Source organism: Chroicocephalus ridibundus, chromosome 9 (genome assembly GCF_963924245.1).
Source record: "Chroicocephalus ridibundus chromosome 9, bChrRid1.1, whole genome shotgun sequence".
Taxonomy (NCBI): Eukaryota; Metazoa; Chordata; class Aves; order Charadriiformes; family Laridae; genus Chroicocephalus; species Chroicocephalus ridibundus.
The window spans coordinates 46,681,120-46,696,702 of record NC_086292.1 but is presented as its reverse complement, the minus strand read 5'-3'; the positions used below and the strand labels follow the sequence as shown (position 1 = coordinate 46,696,702).

The 15,583-nt window shown below is 48.4% G+C and overlaps 1 protein-coding gene across 1 annotated transcript in view; it reads left to right on the top strand.

Moving 5' to 3' along the window:
• The window catches only part of CHSY1 (chondroitin sulfate synthase 1), a 79,030-nt gene extending 69,333 nt beyond the window's left edge, over positions 1–9,697 (top strand). The window contains exon 3 of the mRNA XM_063346993.1: positions 6,173–9,697. Within this exon, the coding sequence (XP_063203063.1) occupies positions 6,173–7,765 (1,593 nt within the window). The 3' untranslated portion in view covers positions 7,766–9,697. The remainder of the gene's footprint in view (positions 1–6,172) is intronic.
• The last annotated feature ends 5,886 nt before the right edge of the window (positions 9,698–15,583 follow it).

The window sequence follows — 15,583 nt, the reverse complement described above, 5'->3', positions numbered from 1 at the left end:
TGCACAGTGGCACCTGTGTAGTTTGTGTGTCGGATGCACTCATGGGGAAAGATGTTTCACTGAATGGGTAACTATCTTCTTTTGAAAGCGTGACGCAGTTGCACTAGTCTTTCTTTTTTCTTTACACCCCAGGTGTGATTCAACTTGTCCCCCTTACCCAAAATGGGGGAGGCCTGAGGAAGGAATCCTCGCCTCATGACTAAGAGGAGACCAGGATCCTGTATCCTTGTTTAGACCAGGAGGATGAAGCTCAGTTTAATGCAGGGCCAGGAGCAGGGAAGTTCTCTTCTGCTTCGTAGCTGGAGGATCTCAGTTCCCACGTGGGTTGCTCCAACGTGTAGGTTTTGGGTAAGCTCAAGGACAGAGGTGAAGTATGTGATGCCAGTTTTGAAGACACGTTCATTTTTGCAGGTTTTCTTCTTTCTGTTGCCAAGCTGGGAATACTTTAAAGGCTTCTTAGTTTGAGAAACTGTAAATGAGTGAGTAATTCTTAAGCTCTTCTACTTGCTTAAACAAGAAAGGGTTGGGAAAAGGACAGTTATTTAATTAAACAGCTACTTGGTATTTTTAACAAACGATTGAACTCCATCAGTAACCCTCCTAATCCACAGATTCCTTGGGAATTCAATGACCTTGAGTTTGCTGTGCTTGAAACTTGCCTTAGATACTTGGCTTCCTTTTGCAAATACTTTGGAGAGGAGCGGGGTGCAGAAGGCACTGCGAGGCTCTTGAGTGAGACAGGCCCTGTTTCGCTCAGTGTCACATAAGAAGAGGCAATTGTGTTGTACAAAATAAACGTCTTGCTTCAGAGCATGCCTGGAGTTACTGCACTCAGAGGTCGCAGTATGTCACAGCTGGATCTGCCACTGCTTCTCCAGCAGTCTGCTATGGAAATTTTGAGTACTGGCTGTTCGGGATGTGCAGCTGATTTTCTTGCCCCTCTTTAATTTATGAAACAAAGCAAATGCAAACCAGTGGTACGTGAAGAAATTTGTGTGAGAAGTAACTCGTCTGAGGAATCACATTTAATCATGCTCCAGAGCTCAGGGCTTCACTTGTCAGCTGAGAGGGAAGTCCGATCTCCCAGTGCCGAGTGGTGTTTCCTGCGTCCTTTCCTGTAGTGGCAACTGGGGAGGTTACAGGGATGAAAGAGTGGCCAAGTTCACTGGAAATGAGTGTTTATCCATGACTTCCCCGTGTTTGTCTCCACCATAATAAGTCTGCGCAGGAGTGACTTCAGTCGTGTCAGTGGTTAGCTGTGGGATCGCACATAAAGCACTGGGATTTAAAATGGAAAGCTCATCATTAATCAGAACCTGAATACACAGACTTGTATCCAGGGAGGTCTCTACAGTCTCCTCCTCCACCGTAGGCAAGTCAGCAGTAAATGAAGACCCACTGCTCCTTTCTATTGAGTCTACATGCAAAATGTTTTATCAATTTAGCTACACTGGTGATTTAAAAAACCAGAAAACTGGTGATCTGTTTTGGTCAGTCACTCCAAAGTGGCAAAGCTATTGTTAGTGCAGCTTGGGATGTAGGTGCAAAACATCTTTCATTTCACTTCAACCCGCCAACAGGAGCTGCCCCCTTGCGCCGCTGCGGCTGCATTTCTGGAAGGAGGAGATGGGGGTGAGCATCTTGTGTAATTTTGGCAGCAGAGCTGCAGGGCCAGGGTAAGGGCTGCCCGGGCACCCGCGATACTCAGGTAGAACAGCTCTGCACCAGCTGCAGAGAGGGACCTGCATGCCCATCTCCTCCCAGCTGAGGTGCTCACGGCCTAGGTGACATTAGCCATCTTTCAAGCTATTAATTAGTTTGGCTTTGTATTTAAAGCACATCTTGGGCATTTCGAAACCTGCCATACAACATGTCTTGTCCACGATGGCTTTTCGTGAGACTTGTGGGGCTGCGTTTTCTGGGCTGTGGCAGTACAATCTGGAGCTGTGAGAGAAAGCCCTCGGGGGCTAATCCGTGGCTGCGGGCCAGTTTCTGCATAAACTGGTCTTATTTTTAAAGTCCATTTTCTCCAGTTCACTTTTTTTGGCCTGCAAAAGACTTCTTCATTTAAAACGAAGAACATAACACTCTCTCCTTTCAGTTGGTCTTTTGGACACGAGCCAGTAGTGCCCACAACAGCTGTACCACAGTTTAAACATTCAGTCTCTAATGGTTTGGGGAACATTAGGGTTTTTAAGGCTTCAACAGGTCTAGAGTAAATAGTGGTCAATAAAGAGTAGCTCTTCTTTGTATCCCTACGCTCTCAGTGCTCTGCACTAGAATAAAGCATGCTTAGAATATAATCATTGCAAAATGAATATCCATGAAAGGTTCTTTTTTTGAGAAGAACCATAGAGAAATATGTTTCACTAAAAGACGAGTTTGCGAGAGTTCAACTCGCAGGAGTCTGGTAACAGGCATGGGAAGTTTGCACATTCTGTGACGGGATGTGCACGTTCACAGCTTGTGTCGCTCCCCACGTGTGTGTTTAATGGCTGCTACGTGGGAGGAACAAATAAATTACAGGTATTACTTCCTCCGTTGTCTTCTCTCACCCACCTGTTAACGATTTACACAAGAGGTAATTGTGATGTTTTGTCTTCCTCACGGCTTTCCAGTATTGTGTGCAGTCGAAAGCCCATGTGTGCTAGTAGGTAATATTTAGCAAAGTGTTTTGGACCCAAATGAGATAGAAACTATGTTAGGAGTGATGGGTGATCGTCAGGCATTGCCCTTGTCAGTGATTGAACCCAGTGCCCAGGACTAGCGCTGCCTTAATGTTTTAAGCCAATTAATGTTGGTGGAGCTGTGAAACTGTATGGAGGGAACTGCTCGCTTCTTTCAAGTTTTGTAGGTGTGGGTGAGAGAGCACAATCCATGTGGGGGTCTTTATTGTGAAGGAAAGTCCATGGGCATCGCAGCGCTTCCGCAGCGTTGGGTCAGTGTCCACAGGCGCCGTGGCCCAGGAAGGGTTAAATTGCTCTGTTGGCTGCTGGCCACTTGGCCTTCATTTACAGCACTTCATGCTACTGTGCAAAAGTAGTTTGTAAGTCATTATACTCTCTGTAGGGGATTGATTAACCCCTTCCGATACCCTTCCGTGTGTTTCCTACGAGTGTGGGGGGTGCCGTGGTTCCTAGATGGGGTTCGGGGCTGCAGGATGCTGGCCCGTCCCGTGCCTGTTGCCGCTTGCTGAATAAGGAGACCAAGAGGGACGCTGGAGAAGGAGAGGGGGAGACTTCATAGGAAAAACAATGCAAGCGGCAGCCTTGCAAGGCATTCTTTTGAAAAATAGGATTATATAAAAGCCTGGCTACTGTGGTGCTTCTCATTAGTTGCACTGCAGGGTTGGCCAGGGCACAGGGTTTGTTACAGTTGTCACCTTTTTGGCTGGAGCAAGGTGGCCGTTAATAGATGTTTCAGTTGTAAATTGCTTTGAGTTGAAGCACCGGTAAAGTCTTGCTGAGATACGTTTTATTTTCAGTTTTCAAAGTTGGCTGGTTTTTGGAAGAGGCCAGTGGTATTAAAAGTTCAGCAGTTAAGCAGCCTAGCTAAGAGGTTACTCCTGCATGGCAAGCCAGAGCTTTAAAATACCCTTGTTAGTTTTATTTAAGGCCATTCGCCAGGGGTTCGTATCTTTACTTCCATTGGGAAGTTTCATAACATTTTCCTACCCATCGGTATCCTATTAAAACTTTGTTATGTAATCTGAAAGCCTTTCTGCTTCTCATGGCTTCCTCTCATAGCTAACTCAGAATGCCCTAGATGGCAGTTTTGGAATAAATGCATTCAGGCTGCAGGGTCTTGGTTTTATTTTCTTATAAATTGAAAACAAGATTTGAAATTAAGTCCTATTGTCAATTTTCCTTTAAATAATACTTGCCTAATGACATGATTTAAGAATTTTTATCTAGTGTCACAATACTCTTGGGAAAGCCGGTGCCTATAGTTCGATTGTAGTTAAAATGTCAGTGAAATCTCCAGCCTGTTACCATATACGTTTAATACTTCTAGTTCTCTCTATGTATGTTGTGTTAGAGAGGATAGATCAGAGGAGTCAGTAAAAATATACGTGTGGGTCCTGCAGCGTTGGACTGGTCTTGTTCTGGCTGTGTGAGCTCGCCGTTGTAATAAATCGTGCTTACAGGACTGACCGTAAGTGGGTGTGATTTGAGGCCTCCTGGAGCCCTTAACAGAAGCAGCAAGGTTCGAGGTGGACAAAAACTAAAGTGTTATTAATAGAGGAAACAATATAGGGATACAAATGAAAAACAGTCTTTGGGCGAGGGGAAAAACATACTCTGAGGAAAGCATGAGGTTCATTCAGTTTGGATAACTCTGCTGAATGCAGGTTAGACCAGCTAACCTCTGCCCGTAGCACTCTTTTAAATCATGCATGACCTCTAAAGGCATATACATCTTGACAGGCAGCTCATCTGTGACCTCCCAAGAGGCCGTGGCCAGGATGTCCTCCTTTGGCTGCGTTGCTGTATGGGATCTGTCTCATAAGAGGCAGCCTCTGGCCTGAACGGCTCACAGACAGCTGAGAGCAGCAGGAGTCCCTTGGGGGAGGGTGGGCAAGGAGGTGAACCTGAGCAGGAGTGGGGAAGGGGTGGGGGATTGGTGATGACCCATGAAAAGAATGGCCTTTCTTTTGCAGTCCGTCTGAAATTCCTCCCTCCCTCTTTTAAAATAAATCACATTTCTTCAGATGAAAATCCACGTGAGCTGTCTCAAGTATACGTAGCTTGCTCCTGTGTTGTCCGCAGCGATACGCTGAATTTCGGGTTTCAGTATGCGCACATCTGGTTTGTTAAGATAGTGTTAAGTAGTTAAATCCAGGTGTAAGTTTATCCCTTAGATTGCCTGTCCACAATAATGGGAAAAATGCAACTGAAGGCCTAATAAAACAGGACTTCTGCTGGGGCTGAACGGCTGGTAGAAGCATCACTCGTGCTGTCTGTTCTGTGCCTGTGATTTTCCTTTTTAGTGCTCCCTTTAATTGCCATGATATTTGAGTCATTCTCTCTTCTCTTTGTCTTTTGGATTTTACCTCTTTGCTAACTTTTATAGCCTTTTTACATGTGCTCTATTGACTGTATTACCCATAGCAAATTCTGCTGCCAATAACAGAGGCTGGATCTTACATCGAATGAAGCTCTTGTGTCAGCTCCTCTGGCAGGTTAATGACATTTGTGTTATGACACAGAATCAGCCTGTGATCTTTTTAAATGTCCATCGTCTAGGCTGGTATATAACTTCGGCCTTGAGAGGTTTTTTCCTCTTGGTTGTTTTTTTTTTCAGCTTATTTTCCACATCATCATCCTGGTTTCCACATGCCTTTCATTATATCAGCTACTGCCTGACCTACTGAAAACTCTAAAGCTGGTTTGCCGGCTTTTCTTAAGTTCTGGCTTTCCGTAGGGCTTCGGAATCTAATCTTAGCTCACTGTCTTCTTGTTTTGAAAGAGCAATTTCCACTTTAAGGATGTTTTCGTTCTAGCATACGTGTGCATCCTGTATTACCTGCCTTCGGGAACTGCTGCTAGGAATCTCAGGTGCCTTTTACTTACTGTTGACATTTTAAAGTCACGGGGGAACTGTAGCTTTGCATCACAGCAGTTGAGATAACGTCTGTGGCATCTTGACTAAAACATTCAGCAAGCTGGATTTTTAATGCCTGAACAGCATTTGGGTGTAACGGAAAAGGTGTCGTCATACTTGCTTACTATGTATATGGCATCCTTTTTCATTCTTCTTCATTATTATTAATTCTTAAAGCCCATGGGAGGCAGAAGAATAGGAAGAGTTTTGTAGTGAGTGCTTCATGGTATTTTTTGTCCTGGTGATGCTGTATTGTTGTGAAAAAATGAGTTTACAATCTGCTTACAGCTCAGTTGTTTGGCTGACGGTGGTATCTCTAGAATGGGCTGTAGTAATCCCAAATCCATGGTAGATGTTTCTTTTACCAGTTTACAATGAATAATCCTCTTAATTTCCTTGAATAGCAGCTGGTATTGCTACAACCTGTGCCTAAAACCAAGAACAGCTTATTCAGAAAGCCTTCTGGCCCTGCGAGCAGGGAGGAATTTGCTCCCAGCGGGGGCTGCGGGGGCTAACTTTCACAAGCATGGCACTGCCGAGACGCTAACTTCTCCTTTCTCTCTTCTAGATGCAGCAGCTGTTTTATGAAAATTATGAACAAAACAAAAAAGGCTACATCCGAGACCTGAGGAACAGCAAAATACACAGAGCTATAACGCTGCACCCCAATAAGAACCCCCCCTACCAGTACAGACTTCACAGCTACATGTTGAGCCGCAAGATAGCAGAGCTGCGCCACCGGACTGTACAGCTGCACCGGGAGATTGTCCTGATGAGCAAATACAGCAACACAGAAATCCACAAAGACGACCTGCAGCTGGGGATGCCACCCTCCTTCATGCGATTCCAGCCCCGCCACCGGGAAGAAATCTTGGAGTGGGAGTTTCTTACGGGAAAGTATTTGTATTCGGGTGCCGATGGGCAGCCCCCTCGGAGAGGAATGGACTCGTCTCAGCGTGAAGCGTTGGATGACATTGTTATGCAGGTCATGGAAATGATCAACGCCAACGCTAAGACCCGGGGGAGGATCATAGATTTCAAGGAAATACAGTATGGCTATCGCAGAGTAAACCCGATGTACGGAGCAGAGTACGTTCTTGACTTGTTGCTTCTGTACAAAAAGCATAAGGGGAAGAAGATGACGGTCCCCGTCAGGAGGCACGCGTACTTGCAGCAGACCTTCAGCAAGATCCAGTTTATGGAGCACGAAGAGATGGACTCCAAAGAGCTGGCCAGCAAAATCAACCAGGATTCTGGATCCTTGTCTTTCCTCTCCAACTCGCTGAAGATGTTTGTTCCCTTCCAGCTCAGCCGATCAAAAGTAGAGAGGAAGGAACTCAAGGACAAGAAGATCAACATCCTGATTCCTCTCTCCGGACGTTTTGACATGTTCGCAAGGTTCATGGGGAATTTTGAAAAGACGTGCCTCATTCCAAACCAGAACGTCAAGCTGGTTGTCCTGCTTTTCAATTCCAACTCCAACCCCGACAAAGCGAAGCAGATCGAGCTGATGAGAGATTACCGCTCCAAATACCCCAAGGCTGACATGCAGGTTTTACCGGTGTCGGGGGAGTTCTCGAGGGCGCTGGCTCTGGAAGTCGGATCTTCTCAGTTCCAGAACGAGTCTTTACTTTTCTTCTGTGATGTTGACTTAGTGTTTACCACGGAATTCCTCCAGCGCTGTAGAGCCAATACAGTTTTGGGTCAACAAGTATACTTTCCCATCATTTTTAGCCAGTATGATCCAAAGATTGTTTATAGTGGAAAAGTTCCTAGTGACAATCATTTTGCCTTCACCCAGAAAACAGGTTTCTGGAGGAACTATGGCTTTGGTATTACCTGTATTTACAAAGGTGATCTTCTTCGAGCGGGTGGCTTTGACGTCTCCATCCAAGGTTGGGGCCTTGAAGACGTAGACCTATTTAACAAAGTCATTCAAACTGGCTTAAAAACTTTCCGAAGCCAAGAAATTGGAGTAGTCCATGTGCATCACCCGGTTTTTTGTGACCCTAATCTTGATCCAAAACAGTATAAGATGTGCTTGGGGTCCAAAGCTTCAACTTATGGGTCCACACAACAGCTGGCTGAAATATGGTTTGAAAAAAATGACCCAAATTTTGGGAAAAGCAGCAATACTAATGGCTCAGTGAGGACAGCCTAATGTCCAGCTATGCTGGAAAAGACTTTTTTTTTAATTATCTAATTTATTTTTGGGAAAATGTTTTTTGATAATTCACTTTTAAAAGACCACACAGGATATATTTTAGAAATCATCGTTGTTTTCTTACAAAGCGCTCATTTTGAGAAGAACAAGGCCGTTGGTTTTTTGTTGTTGTTGTGTTTTTGGTTTTGAACAAAACTGTGATCAATATTTGCCTTCAAACAAAAAAAAATTGTTTAAAGAGTTATCTGACCGATCAGCGGAAATCTGACTTGAATTAGAATTTCCTTATGAACAAAAGATTGTTTCCTACCTTTTCCGTTGCTGTCTTCGTTGCTGGGATTGTGTAAATTGGGACCTGATGCAAGCCAAGTGACAAACGCTGTGTCTCACTGTTTTGTTGTGACTGCTACCGTGCAAAGATTCTGCTTCTTTTGTTAAGGGTAGCCATTCTTTTTTTTTCAAATTGTGTTAAAACAAAAGAAATCGAAGCGATGACGATAAGGCTATTAATCGCAGGACGGTGGTGGTTGGTTTTTTTTTTCCAAACGGCTGATTATTTCAGTTTAAAAATACACTTTCACTTATTATGGCCAGGCGACTTCAAGGGAGGGAAGAAAGTAAGCACAACCTGCTGTCCCGTTATCCAATTAGTCCTTGTACAAATTTTTGTCTTTTCTATTTGGTCCGTATATATACATATAGATATATATATATATGGACGTAATGTTTTAAGAATCCGTGGTGGGTTCTGTGTATTATCCTCAGCCGCTGGCCTGTCTAGAGCTGAGACGATGCGATCAAGAAACGCCGAAGCGTAACGAGGGAGGGGAAGAGGATGGGAAACGCGAATCTCTTGCAGCAAAGCGACAGTACGCAACGAACAATTAGACATCCCTAACGAGAGCTTTTGAAAAATCTTCTGTACCGAGTGTCCTGCACCTGATGGCGTTGATTTTGTTCAGTCGGTTACGTGATGTTAACGGGAACAATTATTACATTTGATTACTAGTTTTGTTTTGGGATTATTTTTTTCTGTATCTGATAGACCGTTAATTTATTTAATATCCATTGTTTTAGGTTCTTGACCTTTCCTTGAATATCTGTTAGTCATTTTAATATTTTATATATATATATATGTGTGTGTAAATATATATATATATATTAGGAATGTATTGCATCTTCTCACTGGTAAGGTAGTGTACGTCATACTTGCAGTAAATGAGCTCCAAAGATTACTTTCTAAAATATTTTTCCATGAATCTTTTTTCCCCAAATTTCTTTAACATTTTTGGAAGGACTTCAGCAAGCTTAGGAATTTTTTCGGTATTGTAAGAGGAACTGGGGATGGGGAGGCCGAGTACGAGGAAAGTGTGATCCCTATGAATTGACACCTAGCAAGGTAAGAGAAAAATAATACAAAATAAAAGTGCCTTAAAGCCAGAAAGGGAACCCTTTACCCTGAGACTTAGACAGTGAGTGGACATTGTCGTTGAAGCAGATGATCTGTTGGGACCTACCTACCTGTAAATATCTTGCTCCGCAGAAACAAAAAATAAAAAACCAGCGAACAATATATTTTTCTATCGTATCCTCCAGCACCATTTCGTCTCATTGCGCTCAGCTCCACTTTGCCTGCTCTTTGGGAAGCGGAGACTAGCGAAGGAACGGAGAGAAAACCAATGCGTAGGTCATTGCCGCGCTTGAAGGGATCTTATGGAGTAATTGCTATTCCGGTAGAAAAAAATAACCATTGTTTACACGTGTATGGAATATGAACTGCAACTAGTGTAGAGTTGATGTCTTATAATGTTCATCGTTTTTTGGTGACAGTCCCAAGGATGTAGGTACTTGGATGGATTCAATGCATGGAAAAAAAAAAAATCTTTTTTTTTTTTTTTTTTAAAGACTTGCTTCTAAGATGCAATAAAGTTTTTTTTATTTGCAATCGGAGCTCCTCATGTCGTCTGCCTCAGTCCGTATCTGCTCATACAGCCCCAGCGCAGCCACAAAGCTTTTGACAAGTAAAAAGGTGAAAGAATCTCCCTCTTAAAACGGGTTTTGACCCGGAATAGATGGAATGCCACGTACCTTGGCCCTGGGGAAAGGGAGAACGTCCCTTCGTCAGACTGGCGTGTGCCCCCGTTGCTGCCCGCGCCGATGAGCTGCGCGTTCCCTGGGGCAGTTTTCTAACAGCTTTTTGACTTTTTCCTCATGAAAAGATTAAAAGCGGTTTTGCTGTCTGAAAACGTCCATAACTATACATTTAAAATGCATACGATGACAAGGCTGAGTAATTGAGTAATGTTTTGTGTATTCAAAAGGCAGTAAAAATAATTATTATGTGTGTCGAGCACTTATTTTTAATAGCTCTGCCAGTTTTATCACAGTTATTCAATATTGGCCTTTTAATGTAAGAATTAAGTCCCAGAGCAAGAATCTTTGGGATTACAGAAGTGTTTCTTCACGCTAGGGAAAGAAAAAAAGGCAAATAGTATTTGTGGCTGCAGAAAAGAGCTTGAAGAATATGAACCCTGAAGAACTGTACCAAAAGGAGGGGGGGGGGGAAATCCCTGTACTTATGCTGCGTTTATGAACGTTTATGATTATATAGGACTGTTTTTAGCCCATGACAGCCGGTAAAAGCAGAATGCATGTAAATGGAAAAAGCCGTTTAATGAAAAGCACCCACCTGGTGTTGGGTTGGGTTTTTTCGCTCAGTTGCTGCGGTTCTGATTCGGTACCGAATCTGCCCAAGCTTTGAACGCGCCTTTTACACCGAGCCCGGAGTCAGCTCTCCAGGCCCCACGTCTTAATTGAACACATATTTTATGGCCTTGCAGCTTAAAAGTAATCCATTTTAAAGTTAAATTCTGAATTATAACCGTCTATGATAAAAAGTCTAACCTTATAAACCCCATTTTATACGAAAATAAGCCGTGTTTGCTGCTGCAAGGTGTAAGCTTGACCAGGTGGAAGCCATCGGCCGGCAAGTGCTAGCCCAGCCTGACAGAAACCCCTTCTGGGGCTGGAACGTTCCGTTTGCGGTTTGCTCCGGTGGTTTGGTTCGGAGGGAAGTTCCCTCCGTGCTGAGAAGCCAGTGGAGTGTTGGAAACCCTGGAGTGTTTGCCTCCGGTCCATTAAGAAAAACAAGGGATGAGAAAATGAGATGGCGTCATCCTCAGATTGAAGAACGTGGTGACCAAGAGTCGTTTGCTGCGGTTCGCTATACGTTGAGATGCTGCTCTTCTTCGTTAGAGCAATATCAAGTGCGAGACGCTGCTTTCCCTTGTTCTTCCAGTGTACGTGAGCGGTGGCAGAGGCGGTGCTGGCCGCGGGCACGCTCACTGCAATAAAACTCCCGCCCAAGCAGAGCTTTGCAGCCCTTCAGCACTTGGGTTTCAACCCTGCCACCTCTTCTGGACGCCCATGGGTGCGAGCTCTGGCCCACGCAGAGGGTGAGCTCACGAGTCGAAGCTCAGAAACACTTCGCCATTCCCGTCCTCCTGGGGCTCACGGTGAGAGACGGGGTCACACGGATGTTTCTCACCCACGTTGGCTCTGCTCGCCCCGGCCCGTGGCTCGTGGTTGGCAGGTTGGTGGCTCTGGAGGGCTTGTGGGGCCCGTTGTGTGTGCTGAGCAGACACAGGAGTGGCCGCGTCCCACCAGTGACCGGTGAGGGACTGTGTTTTGAAGCACAGATGGGATGACCCATCACCATTCTCACCCTTCAGGTACCTTTGCTCCCAGCCCCGTGTTGCTTGGGAGGGGCTTGATGTCCCCACCCTGCCGGTCCCCGGGGTCTGATCTCTGGCAGTGACCGTCCCCAGGGGTTGTCCTCTGGCAGCTGCGCAGCTCTGGGGTGGGCTGTCACCTCCAGAAAATGGAGCTGATGGAAGAGGGGGGGCTGAGGTGAAGGTCGGAGGGGGGACCTGCAAAGGAGCCTAAACCCAGCCTTGGTCCTTCTTTCTGGCAGGTGCGTTTGTGGGGTGGAGAGAAGAACCGCGTTGTCCCGTGGGCTGTCAGAGGGACCGGCCAAAATTCACCGTGAGCCTTGAGCTGGGGCGTCTTGAGCTTGCGCTTGGCTCTTTGTTCATGAACGTTCATCAGTCGCCGGAGTTAAATTGCGAGTGAAGCGTCAGGGAGAGGCAACGGGGGGGATGGAGCTCGGGATTTATCACCGCTGGCTTCTAGGAGCACTTCCCTGCCAGCAGCTCCTTTCTTTGCTCAAGGCTCAATGACGGTGAAAAGAGGCGAAGGACACGGGGAAAGCGCGGGTCAGGGACAGGCGGCGCGATGCTTCCGGTGACCGTCGCGCTTGGTGCGACTATTTACGGGTTAAATATTTCTATGGAGCTTTGCGGAGTCACAGGCCGTGGAAGGATTTCAAGCGTTGGCCCTTGGGGCACCGCAGGGATTTATTGCCCTGAAAGAAAGACGAGTGAGCGGCTCCAGGCAGCTCCCCTGGCCCTGGCTCCGCGGCGCCTTTCGGCAAACCCAGCAAGGCCCGCTGACCCCAAAGCTGCTCAGCCGGAGTTTTTGCTGAAGCTCTGCCTTTACATTGCAAATTATTAGCCTGAGCCGTTTCGCATGAATACTTGCTAAAAATACTCCGCTCGCACAGCCAGCCTCGCTCAAGAGATTTTTTTTTTTTTTTTTTTTTTTTTTTCTTTCCAGAAAAATCTTTCATGGGCGTTAAAACCGGAGAGCAGGTTAGCGCCTTGACGGGGGGAGATGCTTCCAGTCCCACCAGGTTCCTCCTGCTCTGCTCTGCTCCGGGACGCGGTGGTTTCTGGGCTGGTGGGACACTGCCCCCGCTGGGACCTGTTTCAATCAAATGTGCTTGTACCCAGGGCTGCAGCCTCTCGACAGGCGTTATTGCGCTGACTGGAGCAAATTCGGGGGGTTTGGTCCAAATCGGAGTTCCGAGGCCGTCTCCTCCGTGGGGCACGGGCAGCCTTGGAGACATCCTGGCCTCCCCCGCCAAGGCACGTTGAGCTGCAGCCACATCCCATGAGGTTTCCTTCCCTGAGCCTTTTACGGGATTTCACCTGGCGGCTGCTGCCAGAAGCGCTTTTATTCCTCACGTCCAAACTGCTGCCGACGCTTTCCCAGGTGCAAGAAACCCGGCCACGTCCTTTCCAAGCTCCAAAACCCATCTCCCGTCTCTCCTCCAGCCCAGGAATCTCTACCACCTTTTAAATCACATTTATGAGTGGGGTGAAAAAAATTGAATTAACATTAAAAAAACCCAAAAAAACCCAAAAACCCACCCTTAAACCGAATACTGGGCTGGCTGTATTTACTTTCACACTTTAATTCAATAAAAACCTCAACTTTAATTGACCTGAATGGGCTCCAGCGTTTCCAGCGCACCGGGCTCCAGCGTCTTGGAAATGAGGGGTCCCGTCCGCGGGGCTGGGGGCGACGGGAGGACTTTGCCCGGGTCCTGCTACGCCTCTCCCCAGCTGCTTCTTTAGAAAAGGAAGAAAAAAAAAAATAAAAATAGCAACACCTGTGCTCTTTATTGACTTTTCGATACGAGGGCTCACACAAAGGGCAGTTTAAAGTAATTCTGCGATAAAACAAACTTCCAAAGCAAACGAGCTGTGAGGGGGCAGATGAAGGCTGTTTGCTCTGCCGGCGTTGGCTCCGCGGGCAGCGGTTTGGACCCGGGGAACCCAAGTTGTCACAGCCGTGCGGGGCAGGCGCGTGCCCTGGCCGGCTCTCCGCTGCCAAAAACACCCTCCTGTGATTCCCCTGCTGCTGAGCACCTGCCTCGGGCATGCTCAGCCCCCAGCACCGTCCCTGAACCCGTCTCCATCCCTGAACCCATCTCCACCCCATCATCACCACCACCACCTCTGCCTCAGCCCTATCACCAGCCCCATCCTTGCCCCACGTCCATCTCCATCCCATCCCCGACCCCCACCTCCATCCCCATCCCCATCCCCATCCCCATCCCCATCCCCATCTCCATCTCCATCCCCAGCCCCATCTCCGTCCCATCCCCATCTCCACCCCATTCCCATCCCTGACCCCGTCGCAGTCTCCAGCCCCAGCCCCATCTCCATCCCCAGCCCCATCCCTGTCCCAGCCCCATCCAGGGCAGCCCCTGCAGCAGTGACAGGAGCAAACCTGGACGTGGGTGACATCTTCAGCCGGTCCCCATCAGACTCATCTCTGCAAACGGCAGGGGGGTTCCTTCTATTCGCCGCGCAGCTCCTCAGAGCCCAAATCTGCAAAAAAAACCCCCCCTCATCTCTCCGAAAACCCACCCGTCCCTCCACCCCTCCCCCCGGCACTGGGGCTTCCCCGAGGGGCAGCCGAGGGGTCACCAAGCGAGATGCCCACCTGCGGCTTGTTTCGGTCCCTGCCGTGGGGACAGCAAAGTCCTGGTAAGGGGACGGCAGTGTCCCGACATACCCCGGCAGAGCAAACGGATTTTGATGTGGCTGCCGGGGCTCCCTCCCTCCCTGCTCCCTCCCGGCCAGCAGCAAGAGGCTGCCAAGCTGGGGGGGGCTGCTGGGCCCCCAGATCACTCCTGCAGCACGGAGGGGTTTTGCCCTAAATTAAATAAATAAATAAATAAAACATTAAAGAAAAGGGGCAAAGCTCCAGGGCACCGCGAGGCTCCTTCCCCCGCTGCCGCCGGCTCTCGTGCCACCTCCCCACGCAGCAACGGTAACGAGTGGCCAAATGCAAACAGGGGGGTGAAGCCTCAGCCTTGGCGGGAAGGACTTTTTTTTGAAATAAAATTGAATATTTTTTTTTTACTTGCTTTTTTGCCAAGCGGCGCTGAACCGAGCCGGGAGCCGCCGCGGGAGCGGCCACAGCCCTTGGTGCCGCGGGACCTTCGGGTTGGGGGTTCCCTTTGGGATCGTTTCGGGGGCAGGGATGGACTCGTGCCACCCCAGACGTGGAGGTGGCAGCGACGCTCGAGCACCTCAGGGCCCGGCCACAGCAATCCCGGGGGGATCCTCTGATCCTGGGTTCAGCCGAAGCTCTCAGGGTGCATTTTGGGCAAAGCTGAGCTGGTTTTTGCACCGTTAATGTTTTCCCCCCAGCCCACGGGCCGCGGCGTTGTGCGGGGCCGGCTGATGGCTGCGGTGTTTGCACAAGGAGACCAGGCAGCCTTATTTTTGTGGGAAAAATCCAGCACAATTTAAAAAGTCCCGGTCTCGCGTGGGGCCCCGCTCGCTGCAGCCACAAGGGTTGGACCGACAGCGGGGTGGAAATCGACGGGAAACCCCCTTTTCCAGAGGTCAGACCAGCACGTCCCCGCAGGAAGGTTTATTAGGGCTGGAAAAATGGTGCTGAAGTGTTTAATAGGATGGAAACTGGCCCAAATCACCGCCAGTGCAATACCCAGACCCGGGGGTGCGGGGACAGGACCCCCGTCCTGCGCGTGGGATGGGGGCTCAGCCCCGGAGCTGCGGCCCCTGAGACGGGACCCCCAGCCAGACCCACAGCACCCGCTGGCGGGGCCTTTCCACCCTGCAAAACGCCTGCCTTTTTGTCAAAAAAAGAGGAAAAACAAAGCAAACCGAGACTAAATTGTATAGCGGAGCCTCCAGCGTCTAGTATTTGTCACGGGGAGCATGGCCCGGTGGCAGGACGTGGCCACCTCGATGCTCCTTTCAGCCAGCGTGTCCCCTAAAGCCCCAGTGTAGGGCCCCGGGAGGGGACTGGGACCCGCGGCCGCGCTGGGAGGGCCGGGGACAGCGGGTTTGGCCGGGAATGGTGACGGTGCCGGGTGTCCCCCACCCGGGTGGGAGCCGTTTGCCCTCTGCCGAGTGCGGCCAGGCCACCGCAGCC